The sequence below is a fragment of the Empidonax traillii genome, unplaced genomic scaffold (genome assembly GCF_003031625.1).
Source record: "Empidonax traillii isolate 1590-97213 ecotype Southwest subspecies unplaced genomic scaffold, ASM303162v1 scaffold243:size714344, whole genome shotgun sequence".
NCBI classification, from domain to species: domain Eukaryota; kingdom Metazoa; phylum Chordata; class Aves; order Passeriformes; family Tyrannidae; genus Empidonax; species Empidonax traillii.
The window spans coordinates 537,772-561,600 of NW_020955436.1; the positions used below are offsets into that span (position 1 = coordinate 537,772).

Here is a 23,829-nt window from a genome sequence, read left to right on the forward strand (position 1 = left end):
TCTCATTGAAGACATTGACAAACAGTACAAGTTCTCATTTCCTGAAGAACTAGACCCTTTCTTTGCTCATTTGGGGTTTTATGAATTACATATGTTTCCTTTGTTAGTCTTAATCATACCCGCTAAATGTTGGGGGAGGAATAAATATTATACTGTCATTTATAAAGAGTATTGAATTTCTACCTTACTTGTTTTTTGGTGCTTTTTTTATTTAGGAACTTTGTGCTGCCTTTGAAGCCAAAGAAGAGACATATAAATGTCTAATGCAGAAAGGCCAGCAGATGCTTGCAAGATGCCCAGAGTCTGCTGAAACAAACGTTGAGCAGGACATAAATAACTTAAAAGAAAAATGGGAATCTGTGCAAACAAAGCTCAGTGAAAGAAAAGTATGTGTTTTTACATAAAAGTAGAAGTGTAAATCATGTATTTAAGGGTGTTAATGATCAGTGCTTTTATGCATGCATACTTGCTTGATCTTTTAGATTTAAAACCAATTGTAGAGACAGGCAGAATGTTTAGAAAGTACTGAGAAAAATGAAATTCAAGAAGTTAATTAGCCATACTTGGAGGGGGGAGGATGGGTGGGAATGGCACAAGTTTTGTTCCATAGAAATACATTAACAGATACTGTTAATGCTCTTTTAGTAGGACTTGGGCTTTTATGGGATTTTATTGCAATAATCTAGACACAAGAGACTCAATGATTGTTCATCTCCTTCTCAGTACAGAATTTCTGCATTAATTTTCCTAGTTTTTATCCATTTTTTCTTAAAATTCCCAAACTCATGGCCTTTTGCCACTTACTTCAAGTGACTACCTTCTATTCCAACAGAACAATAGCATAATTTCACTGATATGCAACACACATAGGGCTACACCAAAATGACAACTGAGCTTTATTAAAAAGAAGTGGTCTAAGAAAACTTATTCTTTGTTTAGGCTCTTTCAAGTGCACTGCCACCTTAGATTTCTGAGATTCTACTGGTTTTGTATTGAAATTGATAAATCCATATGTCCCATTAGGATTAAATAGTAGAAGATATGTTCTAATGTGGAAAAATTTATCTTGATACTAGGTGCTGTATTTTCTATTCATCTACCATAGATAATTTTGTTGTTAATCTTCTATCCATCTCCTTGGATATGCTCGAGTGCTGTTATTTTAAAACTCAGAAACTCTAAGTCGGAAAAGTGTTTTAAAATGCTCAACTAAAATGGTTTACTGCAAAGTGTTGAGCTAAAATGGCTTCCTTGGCCGAAGCCCCTGCGCAGTATCAACTGCTATTAAAGTATGACTTATCTTTACAGACCAAACTGGAAGAAGCTCTCAGTTTAGCAATGGAGTTCCACAACTCACTTCAAGATTTCATCAACTGGCTTACTCAGGCTGAGCAAACTCTAACTGCAGCTTCTCGGCCAAGTCTTATCTTGGACACTGTCTTATTTCAAATTGATGAACACAAGGTATGTAAAGAAACAGATGTGTAATGTTTTTCTCCCACTCTGTGGAGATACTGTAACAATGTCCAAATGAACCCTATAATGCTGGCACTTGGAGAAACATTTCATTTGTTTTAAAATTGCATTTTATAGTCTTTCTCACTGTATCATTTTTTATCAGACTGGTTTTTTTCAGTGTTTACCCAGCAACACAGTATTCAGTAATCTTCTCCCTTTTTTCCCAAGGTTTTTGCCACAGAAGTGAACTCTCATCGAGATCAAATCATAGAACTGGACAAAACTGGAACGCATTTGAAATATTTCAGCCAGAAACAAGATGTTGTCCTTATTAAGAATCTGCTTATTAGTGTACAGAGCCGATGGGAAAAAGTAGTTCAACGTTTAGTTGAAAGGGGAAGAGCTTTGGATGATGCAAGGAAAAGAGCCAAGCAGGTAATGGGACAACAGCTGTTTTACAGCTCTTTGAACTTAGCTCTAATTGCATCCATATTCCTGACAAATATGGTGCTTTAAAGCACTTACAAAGCAAGCCTGGGTTTAGTGTAACAGACAGTGTTGAGTTAGTGGAGCAATTTCTGTGATTCAATCATAGGGCACTTCATTTGGGAGGTGAAAGCGTCATTTTCAACCCAAGCAGTGACTTCTGTCTGCAATACAGGACAGTCTGAAGGAAGAAAGTAACAGCATGGATTCCAGATGTGTATTAGTGCCATCTGTCCTCAGAAAGAAGTTTCGCAATCAATCCCATATATTTTAAAGAATATGATGACCCCGTTTCACTAATCTGTGGGAATATTCCTTAGTATTTTCATCTTGGATCTATGTTGTGCCCTGATTAATAGTCATCACTTATCACTCAGTCTCTTACGTTAGTTACTAGACCAATATCTTCTGTGTAGTAACATATCTCCGTTTATTTCCCTATAAACCTGGAGAGGTGGCGGTTTTTTACACAATTTTCTTCACTGGAAAGCATTTATGTTTTTTTCCTTAGATACATACTTCCCTCACCAAGAAAGATGAATGATGAGATGCAAAATGTGTGAGAGAAATGTAATCTGCTTGAATGGCAATAGGAAGTTCTAGCTTCTTTTTATTCAAGTGAACATGATCATTCAAGATTTGGTGATGTTCACAGCCAAACCACATTTGCATGTACAGCACTACCACCACTCAGCTCATAGAGCAAAAAGTTCTGTGAGCAGTAAGTTAGCCCATAAGCCAATCATGTTACTTATTTTCCAACTGTTTTCTCTTGTGCATTCACGCACACAGCAGTTCTGCAATGAGATGGATTTCATCTCAATATCCATTTACAAAGCTGAATACAGCGTTATTAAGATGACAACTGTCTGTGTAAAGTGTTTGAAGGAGTACTGAAGGCTACCTGTGTCAAGGCCTAATCAGCAGCCCTGAACAACAGGGTCCAGGGCCCTTGAGAGGTTTTTGAACTAGTTTCTTGGGCTTTCATGTGTGGGCAGCTCAGGCAAGAAGAATTTTCAAAAGGCAGAGAAATGACCAGCTTAAAAAAATCAAAACCCAAAGGGATGCCACTCTGTGAAAGCTCGTTGAATCTTTAGCTTTTCCCTGCTTCCTTCCCCAAAGCGCTCTTTTGGTCAAAACAGGAAGGAAGATCAAAAATCTGTTCCTTGCCCGTTAAGATAGCATTTGATATAATGAGAGCATTCAGGGGCGTTGCAGGGAAAATCTTGGGCAGTCATCCAGACAGAAGTTTTCCCCAGTGATTTACCGCTACCGTCCTATATAAGCAATAGCTAATCCCCATTCTTTCTGTATTTACTATCCATTACTAAAAATATAGAAATCTAAATGACCAACACATCAACAGATGTTACCAGTATGTCTCTGACAGATGCATACTACGTGTGCACATCCTGTACATTAAAGGTTGCTAATTCACGTAGGAGAAGGGAGGCTAAATACAGTGGGCATGTGGTTGAACCACTTCTGTTTAAGAGAGCTGGGAGAAAAAAACACATCAAATCTTGTCAAAGTCTGCAACCAGTCTTGGTTGGAGTTTAATGTTTTTGAACTGTTTTATGAACCAGTGAATTTTAAAATCCATGCAAATCTCACTTTTCTTTAGTTCCATGAAGCCTGGCACAAACTTATGGAATGGCTGGAAGAGTCGGAGAAATCTCTGGACTCAGATCTTGAAATTGCAAATGACCCTGATAAAATAAAAATGCAGCTCGCACAGCATAAGGTGAGTCGTGAAATGCAAAGTACCAAATCAAGTGTAGGTAAGTCTATCAGCCTTGTGCTGATCAATCAGCAAAGAAAGTAGATTTGTGGCCTCACTGCAATGGAGTGTTTATTCACATCAAATTAAATGGTGTTTTAAGAGGGGCTGAATGGAAAAAAACCAGCTTTTCATAGTACCTGATATGTGGATGAATGGTTAACAATGAAGAGGAAAGACAATAGTACAGGACCTTGGAAACCTTGAAAAGCAAATTTATAGCATTTCAGAATAGGAATCTCTGAAGGGGCTTTCTTTCAGTATTTAAACCAAAAATTTACCATCCACTTATTTGTGTTGAGATTTTCCTTGTAATACTGCAGGATTAATTAAAAACTGTAAAATAATCTCGTATTTTGATTGGCAATTGCTTTTTATGTCAAGTGGAAATGATAATGAAATCCCCTAGAAAGTACAGTAACACCATTAATAGCACAGATGGTTTCTCTTCTTGGAATTCAAAATTCTGAAACCAGCTTTTCACAAACCAAGCTTTTTTAGGTGAAAATGTAAAAATCCCCCTCATTCACCTGGCATTTCAAACATGTAATGATAATGTAAAACTCGATAATTTTGGCAGACGCAGAGCAAAAGGAAAGGCTGAAGTACTCTTTACTTCATTTTTACTTCTCTAAAATGTCTAGAATAATATATTATTGAGGAGCAAGTGGATGAGTGGTAGAATCCTCAGAGATGTGATTGTCTCTTAAGATTTCTCATGGAGCAGTTTCATCAGAGTATTGACAGACTCTTCATTTTTCTACGTTTTGGCACATATTTACTTTTTATGTCAGTTTTATTGTTCTCTATTTACTCCTATGTTTTCATTCTGCACAATATCCCCAAGAGTTTACCTAACTAAGTTTTTATTTTTACTGTAGCTTCTGGTGATTACTTTTACCTCCAGCAAGTTTTGTCATGTATATTAATGACTTGTTACTGCGTCAGTCTGCGGGAAGGCTGACTGTTGGTCAAGCAAAAGTAGTTTACCTGTGTTTGGTGTTAAAACTTTTAGATAAAACCTACACTGACATTCTGTTATGCTGACTCTGCGATTTCAGTTTGTTTTGGGATTGCTGCTGTTGCCAGAATTTGAAGTTGGTGATGGGAACTGGCAAGGGGGAATCTCGCTGTTGGGATAGTCTTTCTTGTCTCCTCTGACTCCTAATCTTCTAATCCTTTCTCTCCTCTCTTCTCATTATATACTCGTATATATATACTGACCTCACGAGTATAGTCGACACTTTGTCACTTTGCTTTGAGGTCCTTTCAGAACTATCTTCTACCTGTATTCTTCTCCTCTCTTCAGAAATTATAAACTTGATATTTACCTTATACCTACAGGTTTTATGAACCCAAGCTCCCTCACATGGATTGGCAGACTCATCCTTTCTGTCACTGATAGAGCTTCTTTCATATAAAATGCCTGCAGAGCATTTCTGCTTGAGTTTCTTGAATCTCATTAAGGAATGGGATGAAATGTGGTACAGGAACATAAGGATTGAAACTGGTGATGTGGAGGAAAAAGATCAATGTGTGTGACGGGAGGGAGTTCTGTGAACTTTGTGACTTCAAACTTCAAACACCACCCCCTCAAGAAATCAACTCAATTGTTTTTTAATGAGTTGTCAAACCTCCCAGCACTGCAATGTCCTTCCTTGTATTTTGAGTCTTTTCCTTCCACTCCCACATATACCCCGTGCCTGTCTTTGTCTTTTCTGTCCAGCCTTGAAGGTTTCCTTGCTCCATTTAGTTAAGGATTTTGCTGTTCGGATTGAATGTGTGCTGTAAGCAGTAATTTGGATTCGCTTTTTGCCAGCTGTTACTGCCAAAAAAAAGTCCCTGAAAAAGAAAAGCCAAGATAATGTTTTCTCTCTCACTCATATCTAGTGCGTTGCCAGGGACTTTTGGGGGTTATTCATGGTCTGTTTATCAGAAATTTTTTTTTCATTTCTAGGAGGGAGCAATGGAAAAAACATTATTAGGTCACCCAGTCTATTCCTGTGCTAATGCTGAGTGTTCTTTACAGTAAATTTATATGAACCTGGCTAATTTTATCTGTATGTGCCCCTCTTCCTTAGAAGGAAGATAGCTAGATGAGCATAATCTCAGTAATTAACTTACTTGCCTGTTCCTGGCAGCTGAAACTAAAATCTACTTTCAGTTACACCTCTGTGAAATCAAATAAAAGTAGGTATGATGTAGTCTCTCAAGGAAAGAACTGACTGCAACCCTACTGTCTTTTGGAAGTGTTCCTTTATTTAATTGTTTATCAGTTGGTTAATTCCTCTGTGGTATCAGATGAACTGTGTTTCTGTGTGTTCCTCTGTGCCTGTGGAAAGCTTCCAAAGGGTCTGTGCAGAAGGACCTGTCAGAGCTGGCACACAGATGCAGCTGCTGAGTCACTGTCATTGTTCCAAGTCCCTGGACACAGAAACCTACTGGTGATCTTGATTTCTAGCACAAACTGAGTTAAGGGGCTGCCACCTGACTTCTTGTGCCTGGATCTACACTTTTGGCATACAGTTGTTCCCAATGATAGTATTTGTCAAGAGAGTTAAAGGCTTGTGGTTGGAGGTTTCCCAGCTTGCCCATGTTGAGCTAAATCAGAATAACATTTGTAGTTCTTGGAGAGCTCTATAAGTGTCTTGAAATCTTAGTTTGTAAGAATGTAGTGTGAAGAATGCTCAGTTAATGGCTCCCAAAGTAGCAGTTCTTTCACATTCTTCTACCAGGCACCCCTTGCTGAAATTTGGGAACGTTATGGTAGGACAGGAATCATTGCCCTCACCGAAGAAGGGATTTTGTGGAAGTTATTCCAGTAGGCGTAGAGCTATATTCCCAGAGAAGGACAAAAAGCAGGGGTTTGCTAGTGTCAAGCCCCACATAATTTCAGGTGCACTGTGGCACTAGCACAGAAATTTTGCAGTAAGTTTAAAATATTCTTGTAGAAACATTTACAATTAACATTGCAAATAGTATGCCAGAGATTAATTAACAATGGCCTGTAAGCAGTTAATGATATATGTTTTTTTTTCTTTTTCTTCCATATGTGTAGGAATTCCAGAAATCTCTTGGTGCCAAACATTCTGTGTATGATACCACAAATAGAACTGGGCGTTCCTTGAAAGAGAAAACCACCTTGGCTGATGACAATTTGAAACTTGACGATATGCTGAGTGAACTAAGGGATAAGTGGGATACAATTTGTGGAAAGTCAGTGGAAAGGTAAATGAAAACTCACTAATTATTAATCAAATAAGAGAAATGCTTAGGAAAATGCTTTTGGCTTCTGTTTTGGATTTTGTTGTGTAAAAGTACAACCAGAGTGGCTAGCTTGTTTGATAATTAGGAGCGCCAAAGCAGTAAAATACTGTAAATGCATACCTTCCTGATTGTATGGAAGAAGGGTAAGGGGAGGGAGGGGAAGGAAGAGTTATTTAAAAAGGGAAACTGATTTGAAGTTCTCTGGAGATGCTGATTGACAGCTAGCTGAACATGAGCCTGCAGCGTATCCATCTGGCCAAGTAGGCCAGCGGCATCCTGGCTGTATCCGCAATAGTGTGGCCAGCAGAACCAGGGCAGTGATCATTGCCCTGTACTCGTGTTGCAACCTGCCCCAGAAGGGGAGGGTGACCCAGGTTCTTATTAATAAATCCTTTGGGGTGGATTAGAGTGAAATGACACTGAGTAATCGGTGTTTGTAAACATACATATGTAGGGTTTATTTTAGAACAATTTTGTTTCGAAGGTAAACAGGTATGTTACTGTTTTGGGTGTTATCATCTGTAGCAATATAACAACATTAAAGCATAGCAGTATAGCACTACTAAAGCACATCGATATTAAAGCACCTATAGCAATAAAGCATAGCAATATAGCGCTGTAAAGCGTGGTAATACAGCACTATTAAAGCATAATGATATTAAAGCATAAAGACAGTACTTTAAGAAATGCATAAGGAAGAGAAAGGGAAAGAAAGGATAAGGGAGGAAAGACTTACATATAGTCACCACCCACGGGATCCAGGTATGAAACTTGGTAGTTGCACCTTCTGTGTCAGTTGGTTGAAGTGGTGGTCTTGATCCGCTGGGGCTGGGGGAAGCCCCCTGCCAAAACTCAAAGATGTTAGGAGTTATTAAACACTTCTAGCTCAGGTGAGAACGCCTTGTACCTCCGTGGGGCAGGGTGCTTTACAATGGATAGTGTCACGGGACATGTCACTGAGTCTCTGACATCTTCTAAGACAGCCGCAGCTGCCTATTGTGTCAGCATCAGTCAGGGTCCATCATGGTCTGATATTTGAGATGCACAGTCCAGGCTAGATGTGCAGAGTTATCATGTAAAGGGATGACATTGGCATGATAAGAGGGATTCTCCCACTTGGCAGGATCTGCCTCTTCTTAGCCTCTTCCCTTATCTGGAGGTCCAGTTTGTAGCTTCAGTATACATCTGCACCTAGGATGGCTGGACAGTGGCACCCACTTACCTGATCTGAAGGTCCTTTGGCAGTATTCAGGGAGGGGTGGGCTTTGCTGGGTGAGCAACTGCTTCTTTTCAGTTTGCAAAAGTCTTTTGGTGATCTTAGATTGTGTAAGTTATTAAATGTTTCAGTCTCTGACAACTCGGCACTGGTGAGGCCACACCTTGAGTGCTGTGTCCAGTTCTGAACCACTCACAACAAAGAACTTGAGATGCTGGAGCGTGTCCAGAGAAGGGCAATGGAGCACAAGTCTGTTGAGGAGTGGCTGAGGGAGCTGGGGGTGTTTAGCCTGGAAAAAGGAGACTCAGGAGGAACCGTATTGCTCTTTACATGAAAGGAGTTTGTAGTCAAATGGGGATCAGACACATCTTTTCCCAGGTAACAAATGACAGGATGAGAGGAAACTCTCAAATTGTACCAACTGAGGTTTAGATTGGATATTAGGAAAAATTTCTTCATGGAAAGCATTGTAAATCATTGAAGCAGACTGCCCAGGGAAGTGGCTGAGTCACCATCCCTCAAGTGTTTAAAAGACGTGTGGATGTGGCCCTTTGGGGTCATGGTTTATGCTGATTGTAGTCATGCTGGGTTCATGGTTGGACTCAACCTTACTGGTCTTGTCTAACTGTCATAGTTCTATGATTCTGTTATTTTATGCTGAAAATATTTTCTTTAAGTATATAAATTATTATTTTGTGTGTGCATTCTGGGTTTTTTTTCCTATCCCAGACAAAATAAACTGGAGGAAGCCCTGTTATTTTCGGGACAGTTTACTGATGCTCTGCAAGCTCTCATTGACTGGTTATACAAAATTGAGCCTCAACTAGCAGAAGATCAGCCAGTACACGGAGACATTGATTTAGTGATGAACCTGACTGACAATCACAAGGTAATTCCCAAAATACTTCTTTAATTCCTATAGTGCTCATAAGTGTAACATTTTAATGCTGTCTTTATCTCTGACTATTCTGTAATTTTTAGAAATATGGAATAGTTTTGTAACACAATCATGTAATCAACAATAGAAAATGCTGTAAATCATACATGAAAGAGGACAACTCTTGGTGACTCACTGACACCAGTTAGCATTGAGATTGTCCATTTAATGGTGCTATCCTGTGCATTTATGAATATCATGTCATAAATCACAAGTATGCATTTATAAATGCGTGTCTATGGCAAGAGATGGCAAAAATTGTTTTACTGGAGAACTCTGGGGCAGACAGCTCTTTTTCTAGTCCATCTGTTAACCAAATTTCCAGTGCACTTACCATGACTGCTGCAGCCTTTCAGACCTATGGGGCTGCTGTATATTTATGGAGAAAAATAGTTGCAGTGCTTAAGTTATGCACAGATTTCAACTAGACCATGACCAGGAAGCTTGCATCAGAAAGCTGCAGTATTTTGTTACTGAAGTGGTTTAGGAGATGAGAGCAAGTAGGAGTTGGACTTTGCAATAGAAGTAACTTCAACAGTCATTTCTTCTGACATACTGAACTGCAAAACTGGGATTCAAAGGCAAAGGTGACACATAGGCAGAGCTCTGGAGCCTGGAAAGGTCATGAGGTGAAGGTCCCTCTATTCATCCACCACTGACTTTCAGTATCTCCTCCCCACTGAGGAGAAGATTTTGTCCCTCACAAAGAGAAAACATGTTTGGAAACATGGGTTACCTATAAAAATTAGGCTGCAATATGCTGCAATTGCTTCTGAAATCCCACTGTGTATCACAAGTTGTAGTCAGTGGCACAGTATACTGTAATTGCCTTATCTTCTTTTAAGAGCTTCCTTTATGTAACTGGAGCTTGTTCCATCTACTAATATGAACATTTCATTTGATTTCTTCTCATAATCAGTACTCTTTTGTTATTTTTTGCATAAGTATGCCTTAATGAGTTAAACATTTCAAATGTATTTGGTGGTGCCTAGGTTTTCCAGAAGGAGCTGGGAAAAAGAACGAGCAGTGTCCAGGCTCTGAAGCGCTCTGCGAGGGAGCTGATAGAAGGCAGTCGTGATGACTCTTCCTGGGTCAAAGTCCAAATGCAGGAGCTGAGCACTCGCTGGGAGACAGTTTGTGCCCTGTCAGTATCCAAACAAACACGACTGGAACAGGCTCTTCGGCAGGTAAGGAATACTACCATCACTACATGTACTCTGTGAGAACTAGTGAAAATACCTTGCAGTCTGGTTACCGAAAATTTAATTTTATTTTCACTTCATGTCATTCGCTTTCACTTCATTTGAAAATACTGATTTCTTGCTCATGCACTGCTTACCTTGTCTCTATCCCTTTACCACAGCACATAAATAGTGCCTCTTAGCATTTATTATTACCGTTATTATTAGTCTCTACCACAAATGCAAAACAAATGTTTCAAAGACCTTACCATCTAAGGAAATCACTGAAGTTGCAGTCAAGCGTGAAGGATGGTGAGGGCTATGCCCCATTCACAAGAAGCTGGAGATTGCAATCGTGCTTATGCTTTTTGTGCCTTATTGGAAAGAAGTAATTTCTGTATTGAAAACTCGTTTAGGTTGGCACCATTGCAATGCATGGTGAAACATGTTGCTGAAAAGATAGTTGTGCTGAGTGCACTCATGAGTTAAAACAGTCCATGTATGTCAATACTATCTGGTACCAATCCCAAACAAATAGATCTATCTGTATTGTTTCCAAACCTGAGATAATATGGATGTACAGCTCTCCAAAGATATACTAGCTTGGACTGATGCTAGGATGGGGCTCCTCCAATAGCAGTGTATCCACTGTGTACAAAATTCCTGCTCTGCTTTTCCCAGGGTTTGTCCAGCTCTCCAGTCTCTCAGCAGACACAATCCTAAGCTACTTCGAACTCTAATTGTATCTGAATATGACTGTGCCCAACGGTGAATCTTTCTTGTTTTCTCGAGACATAAAAGGGTCACTCTCCCACAGGCTGTCAATTCATTTTGCTTAACTGCTGATTTAGGCTGTGCAGAAAATACAGTTCTCATCTTTCCAGCTGGTCCCTGAAAGCAAAGCACCTCCCGTGTAATTTGTCAGTGTAAAGGCATGACATTCACGACTGAGCTGCAAATACACTATAAATCAGATGGCTAAAAGCATGAACAGGCTTTTAGGCTTCCTATAATTTTTTGAGAAGCATGAGCTATTCTTACAGTTATGAAAATGTAGTACTGTATATCATTGACTTTTTAATGGAAAGATAATGTGCCAGTATTGCTGTCTGATTAATGATTCTAAATGTGGGCTCAGTCTCCTTGTGTAAGCTGCAGCGTGTCTGTCAGATCCCCTTATGAGTGACCGTGACTTTTTGTATTTTAACAGGCAGAAGAATTCCACTCTGTTGTTCATGTCCTTTTGGAGTGGCTGGCAGAGGCAGAGCAGGCTCTTCGTTTCCATGGCATCCTTCCAGACGATGAAGAGGCCTTGCGTACACTGATAGAGCAGCACAGGGTAAGCAAGAAAATGCAGAGGATCCTCTTCATTCTAATTGGTCTGAGAGGGTAAAATAAAGGAAAGGAGGCAGTCTGTCCCACATAGTTATATCCACCATCCAGTGTTGATTTTTGAAACTCTTTCTATAAAAGAGAAGCTAGAAATTTAATGTAGTTGATAGTTTGATGTCCACACTGGTTTGGCCTCTTGAGTCATCTTGGCTTACTGAGGAAATAATAGGCCTTTAGAAAGTTGCTGTAAATATTCAGAGACAGATTCAAACCCCTCTGTGAAATATATGATGCCTGCAATTACAACACAGATGGCTACAGTAGCAAAAGTATATCTGTCATCTTAGCACCATTGATCAAAATGGCATATACTTTTCTCTCAAGGTCACTTGTAAATGTCAGCAGAATGTGATGTTATTGTCCATTAACCTTTTGTCATGGTGAAACAGCATGCTGTCATACTTCATATGCATTAGGTACCGAAATACTGCAGTGGCGTAGGTACTGCAGATAGTAGATTATGGGCCATCCAACTTTGCAGTAATGAAATGGGAAAATGCCTAATTAAAGAGCATAGAGGTCTTCAAACAGGAGGCTACAAACATGCACATTTAAATCCATGCAAAACTTGTTGTAAGTACAGTAGTAACAGTTCCAAGAGTGTAGTGCGCACAGTGTTACAGAACAAATTTAAAGGCATGGATTTGTTCATCATTGCTCCGAAGAAAGTTAGAACAAAACTTACGAAATGGAGAGTGGAAAAGCATCCTGTTTAAATTGAGTTTGGTAATATTATTATGCAGAGGAGTGCATGTAAGATACAACTATTTAACAGTTCCTAACTAACGAGTTTTCAATGTACTTAGTATGCAATGTTTTGAAAAACTTGTCAGTTTTAATTTAGGGTCCTGGAACTATTCATTAGCTGAGGAATGTATGTGTATATGCATCAAATGTATGACTAATGTTGGCAGTAGCAACTTAATCTCTCTGATGCACTGAAATTTGTCTTTAGCTGCCTTTCTTCCACATGTGCTTCATCAGTTCCCTTTTAATTGATTTTTTGGTCTTCTGAATAGAGAGAAAAGAATGGAGTGAAATCTTAGGTCCACTGAAATAATTAGAAAAAAAAAAATTTCTTCTTCTGCACTGTAGTTGTATTAACAAAATATTTCTGTACTAAAGTTTAAAATTGTGCTGCCAAAGCTGAAGAATAACTTGGAACCTCAAAGCAAAGCAAATTTTTTCTCTGAGAAACCCTGTCCAGCTGGGAAGGATGATTGCTAGCACAACACGACCAGCCTCGGTGTTAGATGTGGCCATACTGTACTAAAATTTTTTTAGTAGGCTTTGTAAGAAGTTCTCCCAAACACATATTCTTCTTAAAGTCTAAATAATAGAAATAGAGAAATTGTTAAGCTAAGGAAGATTATGGTACAACTGCTTTACCACTCACTCAGTCTCCTGGAATAAGTGATTTCTCCGCTTAAGCTTATAACATTAGCTCTCAAGAAGAAAAAAAAAACAGAAAATCAGGGAAGAAGGAATATGTATTCCTTTTAAAAACCATTATGTATTATAATGCTGCAATATTAATATAAAAATGCATGATTGAAATTATTTACATAAATATGAAATATATATTCCTTTTGTCACTGGGATTCTTGTAAAATAATTTTGCTGCATTTGTGTTCAGCTGTGTGTTGAAAGGTTTCTTCTGGACAATATTTTATTCAAATGGTCCATCTTTGCCTTTTTCTGATTTTATTTTCTTGAATAATGCACATGATATAGTGAATTCTACTATCTCAGGCAGAGATTTCTGTCACTCGTCCTGCTCTCTGGGGACTGAGATCTATAGTGGGTTAATACACTGCATTGTTGAATGAGAAGCATCCCATCTCCTCTCTTGTAAATGTGCCTGTGTCACTGGGTTGCCACAGAGCTCAACACAATTAAGTGAGTTCTTACTGAGTTCATCCCTTACTGAGGGAAAGCTTAATACACTGCAATGCATCATAGATTTAATTTTTGAGATATTCTAGTATAGCTAGGCAGGGGAAACAATGTTGTTGCTCATTCTCCTCCTGGCCTTGGCTTATTTTGGTAATCTCATTACAACCCACTTCAAGTTTTCCAAAACTATATTTTTATGAGAGAAGGTTTGCTGTTAGGATTGGGTCTTAAACTCTGACAATAATTTAAGCCTAAATCAAAATCAGTTAAAAATTAATCTCTTTAAATATGGAGCCTACCTATGCCAGACTTCTAGAACTAAGTAGAAGAGATTGTCTTTTACACTTTTATTTCACAATAACTTCGTAGTTACTTTGTAAAGGCGCAGGATAATGTCATGATGACTTGTTGACTATTTTTACAATGTTTTGGTGATTTTGAATTTTCTAGGATCTGACTTGGCTCAAAAAAATTCAACTAGGCACTGAGAGATGTTGGCAGTTCCAGTTAAGGGTTCTCATGAAGACACACAGACTTACACGTAACATTTAGGCAGAATAGTAAAACCATTGTACTAATAATAATTAACTGAAAAAAAGAAAAAAAAAAAAAAATAGAAAGCAATGCAAGGTATAGAAAGGATGGGAAAGTCCTCCTCCATTTTTTTTTCTGTTGTTTCCCCCCTGCACCCAGTTGTAGTCCTGCCATCATAAGAATAACAATGGCTACGAGCTTGGATGCCTAAAACTGTAAACATCCTTTTGCTTTTACGAGATTTATCCCACATGGCAGCGCCTCTGACAACAGATGGTTAATTAGCTGTCTCTGTTCTTGCTGTGTCTCTCCCCCTCAGCTGCTGAGTTTTCACATTTGTGTTAGTTTAGTATGGCTGCTCCTGAACTCCTCTGTCATCTTGTCTGAGCATGTAATTATAGTTGGACATTTCCAGCCTCTGCTAGGAGGTTGATAGTTTATTATGAAGAATTACTGTAACTGACAAACCATGTAATTGAAATGTTGCCAATGTGATTCTAACTGTCATATAATTCGTTTACAGCACTTCTAAATGCTGTGATTTTTCTTTGTGTTTTTCAATAAGGGTACACGTCTTCCAAGTATTTAGAGAGTGGTAGGCTTTTAAGGAGTGGCAAGCTGAGATAAAGGTTTTAGACCTGTGTTTAGTACTTTATGTGGAATAGGTTTTTTAAACATTTTAAGCTTTTCTCATGCAAATTAAACTTGCCTTTTGCAAGTTGAATGTTTTTAAATAATCAAGAGGCTTGTTGACCATCCAGATTATGCACTCAAATTTCTCTTGCAAATTTTTTCAGCACCTAATTGAAATTATTACCTCTGGTTTAGGAATTTATGAAGAAATTGGAAGAGAAAAAGGCAGAACTGAATAAAGCAACAGGTATGGGAGAAGCTATTCTGGCTATCTGCCACCCAGACTCCATCACCACCATTAAGCACTGGATAACAATCATCAGAGCCAGGTTTGAAGAGGTCAGTATTTGTCAAACCATCTTCATTGCAGCAGTCCATCTTTGATTGGAATATAGCTGACAACTAATATGGTAGCTACACTGGGAGGAAAAGATCCAGCTGTTGAGAACTAAACATTTAAAATACCTATGGGGATGGATGTTAATGCTATGCTTCCCTAGGCTTTATTTCAAAACTTGCAGGGCTTTAAGAACTAAAGCAGATGGCCAAGCTTCCTTGTTTGTATGTATTAAAGGAAATACTGTCTGACACTTCCCAAGTGAGGAAAGCCAACAGTTTCTAGTTGTAAACTTAAAAGTTACAAAGGAAAAAAAATACAGGGCAAATGTGAAGGATTTTCTCATTGCATCAGAGAGGATTTCTTTCCAACATATTCTAAATCTAGAGATTTTCAAATTTTTGAAGTGGCTACAGGTAGGTTGCAGAGTGTGTACCACCCTCAACTATAAAGATGGTATTTTCTGTTTTATATTAAGTTTAAAGAAAAACAAAATACTGGTGTTAGTGAAGTATGCCTTCAAGAGTGTACACAGGAAGATGGATGCCATAGTGTTTGTTAAAATTCTTAATATGTTGCCTGAAAGTGCTAGTTACCTTGTTTAGCAGCACCTAATCCCAAATATCTGTGGAAAAAGTGTGTTGAAATGGGAATTCTGGTTACCTAGCTACCTTTAGTGATCAGCTACTACATTTAACACCTTTGATATTCAAAGGTGTTAAATAGGCCTAATATCAATAGGCCTAAGAGGTAGCTTTGGGTTTACAGTCAGTAGAGCAATTTTAAATACGTCGTGAAGAATTTCAGATGTGCATGTACTCATACATTGGTTTCTATATCCAGGTTGTAGCATGGGCCAAACAACATCAACAGAGGCTGGCAGGAGCCCTGGCTGGACTTATTGCTAACCAGGAATTGTTGGAAGCCTTGCTGTCCTGGTTGCAGTGGGCAGAGACTACACTAACTGAAAAAGATAAAGAGGTTATTCCCCAGGAGATTGAGGAAGTTAAAGCGCTTATAGCTGAACATCAGGTAAGGAATGCTAAGTGTCACGTGGTCCTCACATTTCAGCTAGGATTCTTAATCAGGTGTGAATCTCCTTAGCTATTTTTTCTCATAATTGAATTCCTTTTCAGATACTTGGTCATGTGTTTTGTATGTGTACAATGTGCTTATAGTTTATTCAATACAGAGATAAAAGAACAACCAATCAAAAATTTAGTGTCACATTGTTCTAAAAGCAAACTACAATTCCCCAGAGGAAGAAGGATAGTAATAACAAAAGAAAACCCACATGAAATATATTATAGTGCTGCCACTTTAGAACTAGTGTTGCAATGTGTGGCTCCACTGACTGGGTTTCAAAAATTTGTTGATGAACTACCAGAGGGAGCTGCTGGTGCAGTGAATGCTTACAGACTTACCCCAGCTTACGCACCAGAGCTGTCTCACTCACTTCTGTGAACTGCAGTCTGAACAGCAAGTACTCAAGAGGCAAAATTCTGTTGTATAGCACCTCACCATATACATTTAATAGAGAAGTTTGACAGGTTCGTTTTTGGATTTAGGCTTCCTTTACCAACCAGGCTGTAGTGGTTTTAAAAGCTTGTACTGCCTATTTTTCTTATCTACAAAACCTTTAATTGTGTCTATTTTGTGAGTTTGGCATTTTAAGTGTCTTTCTGTGCCTTTCTTTGTAACTTTGTTGTTTTGCTTTTTTTATATGTTTTTCATTCCTGTGGTTACTTTTGTGTATTGTTAATTAATATCACCTCTATCTGATTGTAGACATTCATGGAGGAAATGACCAGAAAACAACCTGATGTGGATAAAGTTACAAAGACCCATAAAAGAAAAGCACTTGAACCCAGTCCAGTACAATCTCATATTCCTGTCCTTGATAAGGGGAGAGCAGGCAGTAAGTAATGATGTATTTTGGGGTGGGTCACACATACCTTTTCTTTATCTATAAAATTTACAGATTGCTAATAATCTAATAGGTTTGATTAGCTTATAACGAAACAGGGTGAAATTCTCTTGGTTGATTTTTCTGATTATCTCTTATTTTTCATTGTGAGGAAATTTCTCATGGCAGACATGTATTTTTAAATTTTGTTCTAATCTTCACCAATAGCTGTTTTTAAAGCATGAAGCCTTTCATGTGCTATGAAACTTGCAAGAGCAAGTCCCCGTTGAGTTTTTGCAAACCTACTGTTATCTGAAAGTGCAAACAACTTCACATAAAGGTTTAGTGCCAAAGTTTGCTGTCTCTGTCTATGGAATTATATTAATCCAATAAGAAGTGTATTTAGTGAAGTTGAATGGAAAGTGAATCAAGTGAGGAAATTGCTTTTTGTATTTTTAGATATACTTACCCATTGTATTTTATACTTACTCATACAGGGAACCTGCTTCTAAAATGAGGTTGTTTACTTTGCAACTCTTAGAGATTTACAAAGATTTAATTTAACCCCTGTAGTGGAGCCACTATGAGCTGCTTCTGCCTAGGCAAAAGCAACACTAACTACCGTTTGGTCGTTCCCCAAAATTGGTAAAAAAGAAAAAAAAAAAAAGGAAAAATCCCATTATATGGAATCATATCACAGTATGATCTCCTTATTTGGGACAGGAAGGAGTAATTTTAGAAGGGACAATTACGCTTCATGTGAATGTTTGTTTTGTTTGAACTGTGTGAGACTTATGCATTTTATAATGTTTTAACAGGGAAGCGTTCCCCAACACCAGGCATCTATCCATCAGCAGCCCAGGCACAAATTGAAACCAAGAATCCACGGGTAAACCTTTTAGTCAGCAAATGGCAGCAGGTTTGGCTTCTGGCCTTGGAAAGGAGAAGAAAACTTAATGATGCTTTGGACAGACTTGAAGAGGTCAGAAAAAGACTGTACAGAATATACATACATATTGCATAATATTCTTTACCCTGGGTTAAATTGTCAATGCTGTAAACAACTTCCATATTTGTTGTATTATACTGTATGACACAGCTGACTGAAAACACTGTGATACATGTACTGTAGTGTGCTTTAAAGGCTGTCATCCTCATTTTAAATGAGGAGAGTTAAGAGATTTTAAATGTTTATGTAGGTCCTCAAAGAACTAGTTATTCCACAAAACACAGATGGTTTCTATCTCATTGATGTTCTAGACTGATGGATTTGAGCTAAAAAAAAAAATTCTTTCTGTTTTTTATTAAGCTGAGAGAGTTTGCCAACTTTGATTTTGATATTTGGAGGAAAAAATACATGCGATGGATGAACCATAAGAAGTCTCGTGTGATGGACTTCTTTAGGAGGATTGATAAAGATCAGGATGGAAAGATTACAAGACAGGAATTTATCGATGGAATTCTTTCTTCAAGTAAGTTTTAAAATTAATATTATGTTGAACTTGGAACAAACATCTCATGAAGTCTTATTGTCTATATCATGTACATTAGGATGTTTATTGTGTTAAAAGGTCACAGATTTCCCTTTTGAATTTATTAATTATTATTAATTTATAATTATTTTACTTGAAAGTATTTATAGATTCTAGAAACTCTTGTTCTTTTACATTGTGAATCAGGTTACAAATGTCAGATTTATATTATTGTCTAGCTAGTAGTTTACCGGTTTACTGGACTTGGATTGTTATTCCTACAGTACACTAGCTGCTTCAACAATTACTTTTCATTGATTAATAGTAAAATGTACCACAGTAGTAAAATGAACCTACAGATGATTTTCAAAATCAGTTCATATGATCATATGATCTTTATCAAAGATCTTGCATGGGATAATTTTAATTATAGAATGAAACCATGTAATTTTTGAAACCAGTGTTTCCATAAACCATGACAATATTCATATACCTATAAAATGAGGGTCAAAATGCCAAGCAATCAAACTAGGAAGGGACTTTCCTAGCTTTCCTGATGGGTTGGTGTGCATTAGTTATGCACAGCTGGTGGTAACGTAAGTCTTCCACATCATGTCTGTATGTGATCATGTTTCCTTTTAGCAACAGACTCATAACAGATAAGGGCCTACTTCTTAAAATAATCCTTTATCTTCATATCACTTTTGCTTTCAACAGTGAACATTGGGAATTGGGCTGCTTTTAGCATCTCACAGTTACTCAGCAGGAGAATATTGTAGTCTGTATATTTTCCCCCAACTTTAGGAAATGCAATTACATGGACATTACTGTTTTTCATGAAGTGACTGAAACTCATAGAAAAAAAAACCCAAATCACCGAAAGGTTAAATAGCTTACTCATTTAACTCAGTTGGTATCGATGTGTTATGACTGCTAAACCCTTGTGATATAATCCCTGTTCATCACCTTTAAATTTCCTTTGACCATTTCATTGAAAATCTCTGTGTGGGTTAATATTCTGCTGCAGTGAACTTCATCTAAAGAAGGATTTCATGAAACATCATTCATGCATCTGCATTGGGAAGGCCTTGCATTCCAGATTTAATTAGCAGTGAAATGCCTGCTTGACCTGCCCTCACTAATAATTTGTCTTGTTAATTTGTGGTATTATATGCACTTTGAAGGTCAAAATGTTAAAAAAAACCCCCAGACATATATCCTAATCTGTGCCCTCACTTCTGTGTCTGTCTTCAAGCCAAAGTATGATACTCATTTTAATCCAGTACCTGGGTAACACTAGAGATCCAGATTGGGGTTTTTTTGGAAAGATTCCTTCACTGTTTTGAATGGCCTTGGTTTTTTTGATAGACATTATCTGTCACCAAATGACCTTTTAATATTTATAATAAAGCCTTTCATTGTAATGGGTTTGAAAAGCCAAAAAATTTAGCTTTTGTTGTTATCTTTGTCTTGCAGAGTTCCCAACAAGCCGACTTGAGATGAGTGCTGTTGCAGACATTTTTGATAGAGATGGTGATGGATATATTGACTATTATGAATTTGTAGCAGCTCTTCATCCAAATAAGGATGCATACAAGCCTCTCACAGACGCTGACAAAATTGAAGATGAGGTACATCCTCTGCTTTCTTAGGTTCCATTCTGTTCTGCTGGGGTCACATTGTTTAATAATTCATTTTACTTTCACTCCTTTATAATTTGAAGTTTACTAGGTACACAAGTCTTTAGAAATGTGATATTTACAGTAAAGTAATTATCCAGTTGTGGTTTTTTGCAGGTTACAAGGCAGGTAGCGAAATGTAAATGTGCAAAACGATTTCAAGTGGAACAGATTGGAGATAATAAGTACAGGGTAAGTCTTTTAAGGACCTCAGTTCTTTCAGCTTTCTTCGTATGACATGGTTTATGCAAGGAATTAGGCTATATTGATTTATAGGAATCTTCTATGGCAATTATATGTTTCCTTTAAGATTGTCTACATTTTATGTTTTTTTCTTATCAGAACACATAGACTAAAAATATGGAAAAATGCTGCTACTTGTATTTATTTTTGCTGAAACTACTGAAGCTGGTTTTAATTATAAGGAATTTTTAAAAGCTAACTGCATGCATACATACACACAAAAATACATACAAACACTGCCTCCTTAGAAGCCAGTCTTTTTGCCTGAATACCCAAAGTGTTCAAACTGTAGCTGATTTTCTATTAATTTAATGAAAACAGTGACTGTTGTTTTCTTGTGGTACTGTGTTGTACTTCAAAAATGTTTTACCAAAGTGTCTTCAATCACTTTTACCCTCTCTTGGCATTTTATTGGAACACACATACTTCTGAAGTTTTAGGCAAAGTGTTAGATATCTGCAGAATGACTTTAGTGACGAAAAATAAATATCACATAGTGGAAAAAGATCTGCTATCCCTGGATCCAGTAACCAGAACAATTTCAAATGGAATATGCGATATTCAGCTAAGAGAGATTAATAGATACTTTTAGATTATTTTAAAAGACACAGAAACAGCAATGGGAAGAAAACAGAGGCCTTGAATATTTTCCATATTCAATCTCTGGATGGCTAGCTACCTGCTCGTCCCTCAAGTAGATACTTTATTTAGAGTGTCTAATGTGTTAGTTTGCATGTGTTTCTAGAGCCATGTAGAGAATTTCCTGTAAACTAATCGTGTCTTTCTTCCATTTTTCATTTCTTATCAGTTCTTCCTGGGAAATCAGGTATAAACCAGTGGAATGTGTTATGAAGTTTTTTTTTCCTTTTTTTTCCCCTTTTTTTTCTTTTTTTTTTTTTTTTTTTCTAACACATAGTGATTTAAGCTTGCAATGGTCAGTCTACTTGCCATCCTTTCATCTTCAGCTAATTCATTGCTGGTCAGATGTGGTATTTATTTAAATGCTATGGAGCATTCCTTGTCTCAGGATCCCTCCTCTATAATCCCTCACCTGCTTTCTTTGGCAATTTTCTCATTAAGGAGATTACTTTTAAAGGAACCAGATAATGGTCAGCAGCAATTCCCACAGCAAAAAACCTTGAGCATTTAAACTGTAATTATAGAGATTATTATTATCATCTAATCAGTTTTCAGTTTTATACTGGAATCCTTCAAAATTCTGTAATGTCTTTTTTGGGCTATTAGATTAAAGGCTAATTGTGGTAAACAGATCCCAGAGTCATATCACTTATTTATTGCAAATTACATAAACACTTTCATCTTTGAAAAAAAAAAAAAAAAGGTAGAATCAAGCAGAATGTTTAAGAACCTGGCTGATTTGTGGTATTTTATGTAGTAACACAGTGAATCATTAACTATGTATTTTGGAAATAGGCAAAATAAACTTGCTGTTCCAGTTTAGACTACTCCCTCTCTCAAAGTGTTTTCAAAGAGCAACGGCAAGTCTATAATGTACTGGAGCTGTGTTTAAGAATACTCTGTGTCAGCTGGGTCATTGGTGAGTCATACCAAAGCAGTAGAGGGAGGAAATGCTACCCAGTGCTTACTTATTCTTGTGGTACATACTGATGCACAGCCTCCAGAAGTGCTAAATCGTATTTGTCTGGTAAGAGTGAAAACACCTTATGCAAACTAGATACCATTAGTATCTTATGCTTTTAAAAAGGCAATAATATGTGTAATCCATTCTGGATATGTTAGTGTTAACAGCATTAGCCATTTTAAATCTAAAGATTTTGAAAATGTGGGTGCGCTCTTATTTACTTGCAAAGGCTGTTGAAGTATAGAGGAAAGCGCAGAGCAGTGGATAATTTTACCACATGCCTCAAGCAGTATATCTAAACAATAATTGAAAATGTTTTTCACATATAGAACAAGTCTCTTTTTTAAAAGACTGTTTGAAATTACGTTAATCCTCTTATCTGCCATCTGTACTCTCAGATCTGGGAAACATACAGCATTTCTTAAGAGTATCTCTTACTGGTGCAGAGCAGTACCATAGTAAAAAGTACCTACAGAAATTTAGCTGAGTACTCTCTAGTGACAGTGATGTTATAAGGCTGTTGTCAAGAACAAGACTTTTTGTAGCTTAAACTCCCTTATGCTTTTAGTCTGATTATTTGAAATAATGTTAAATGTGTTTAAAGAAAGTTGGTATCCGGGCTATTTTAAGAAGGAAATTACCTGAGTTACCATTAGAAGAAATGCCTTATGTTACTTTCCAGGAGCCCCCCTGTCTGAATTAACCACAGCTAGGTGGGCAGTTTCCAAAGGACATTGCATTTGACCCTTGATATAGTTGCCTGATGGGGTCTAACTAAAAAATTAAGCTGGGATGGGAAGAAAAATAAGGAAAAGAAAAAAGATACTATCTTCAGAATCTTGAGAAAATTCTAGATAGGAACAGGCCAATAAAAGTAAACAGCATCAATTTGGATGCCATTTTTAAAAAACTTTAATCTCCATACATAAAATGGTTGTTTCTTTGGCACATATTGAATGCATTATTAAAAAACCTTTACAAATTATGATCACATGAATGTTCTTAATTAACACAAATACAATTTATTATTGAATTAAGCAGCGAGCTTGCTTTTGTTTGGTTCCTAAAAGTAATAGTCCTTTAAATTTATTCTCTCTCCTTGGCTTAAGTAGTACCAAACAACTAAAGTCATCTAACAAGTAGGGAGCACGTTTGTGTGGTTTGCATTTAAAGCATTTCAGTCCCCTCACTGGAGCAAGTAGGTACAGTTGAATTATGGCCAGCCTTCTCCAAGGGTCAGAGATTGTTTTAAAGAGGTACATTCAACTCCTGTTGGTTTTAGTGAGTGCTCTGCATGTTTGTGTGAGAGTACACTGCACTTAACCTGATGATCTGGTATCAAAATATTTTAGTAGCATTGGCTAAAAAGTACTGAATCTGGTTAGTTTTCTTGAGACTGAGGTCAAGACTTTGGTCATGTTTTCTTCGATCCAGTTTTGAATGGAGGTGCTGTGTACAGGTTTTGTAACACAAGTTTCAAGAGCAAAATATACATTAGGCCTGGCCATCAGCCCAAAGGAAGAATGGACTCATACAAGAACTTAGTACCAAACAGGTTACTGTGCATCTCTGAAGTGTGAGGAACCTTGATATGTAGTCAGAGGAGTGACAAACAGTTCATAACAAAGGACAATAATGATAGCTATCAATCACTCATTGCTTCTTTAATGTTCCTTTTCTCACATGCACCTTACTCTAGGTGAGCAGTGTCAGTGCTATATCTGAAAATATTCCTGCAAATGAATCAATTCATAGAACTGTGCAACACTCATAACACACTGAATTTCCAGCCCACATACTGATTGTTTG

The 23,829-nt window shown here is 37.5% G+C and overlaps 1 protein-coding gene across 1 annotated transcript in view; it reads left to right on the plus strand.

The window, feature by feature from the left end:
* Positions 1–23,829, plus strand: part of DST (dystonin) — a 303,925-nt gene that overhangs the window by 270,632 nt on the left and 9,464 nt on the right. Inside the window, 15 exon segments of the mRNA XM_027888673.1 lie at positions 216–386; positions 1,309–1,464; positions 1,687–1,893; positions 3,569–3,688; positions 6,783–6,952; positions 8,937–9,096; positions 10,137–10,331; positions 11,536–11,664; positions 14,976–15,119; positions 15,961–16,149; positions 16,906–17,035; positions 17,842–18,005; positions 18,333–18,495; positions 19,972–20,126; positions 20,292–20,366. Of these exon segments, the coding sequence (XP_027744474.1) occupies positions 216–386; positions 1,309–1,464; positions 1,687–1,893; positions 3,569–3,688; positions 6,783–6,952; positions 8,937–9,096; positions 10,137–10,331; positions 11,536–11,664; positions 14,976–15,119; positions 15,961–16,149; positions 16,906–17,035; positions 17,842–18,005; positions 18,333–18,495; positions 19,972–20,126; positions 20,292–20,366 (2,328 nt within the window).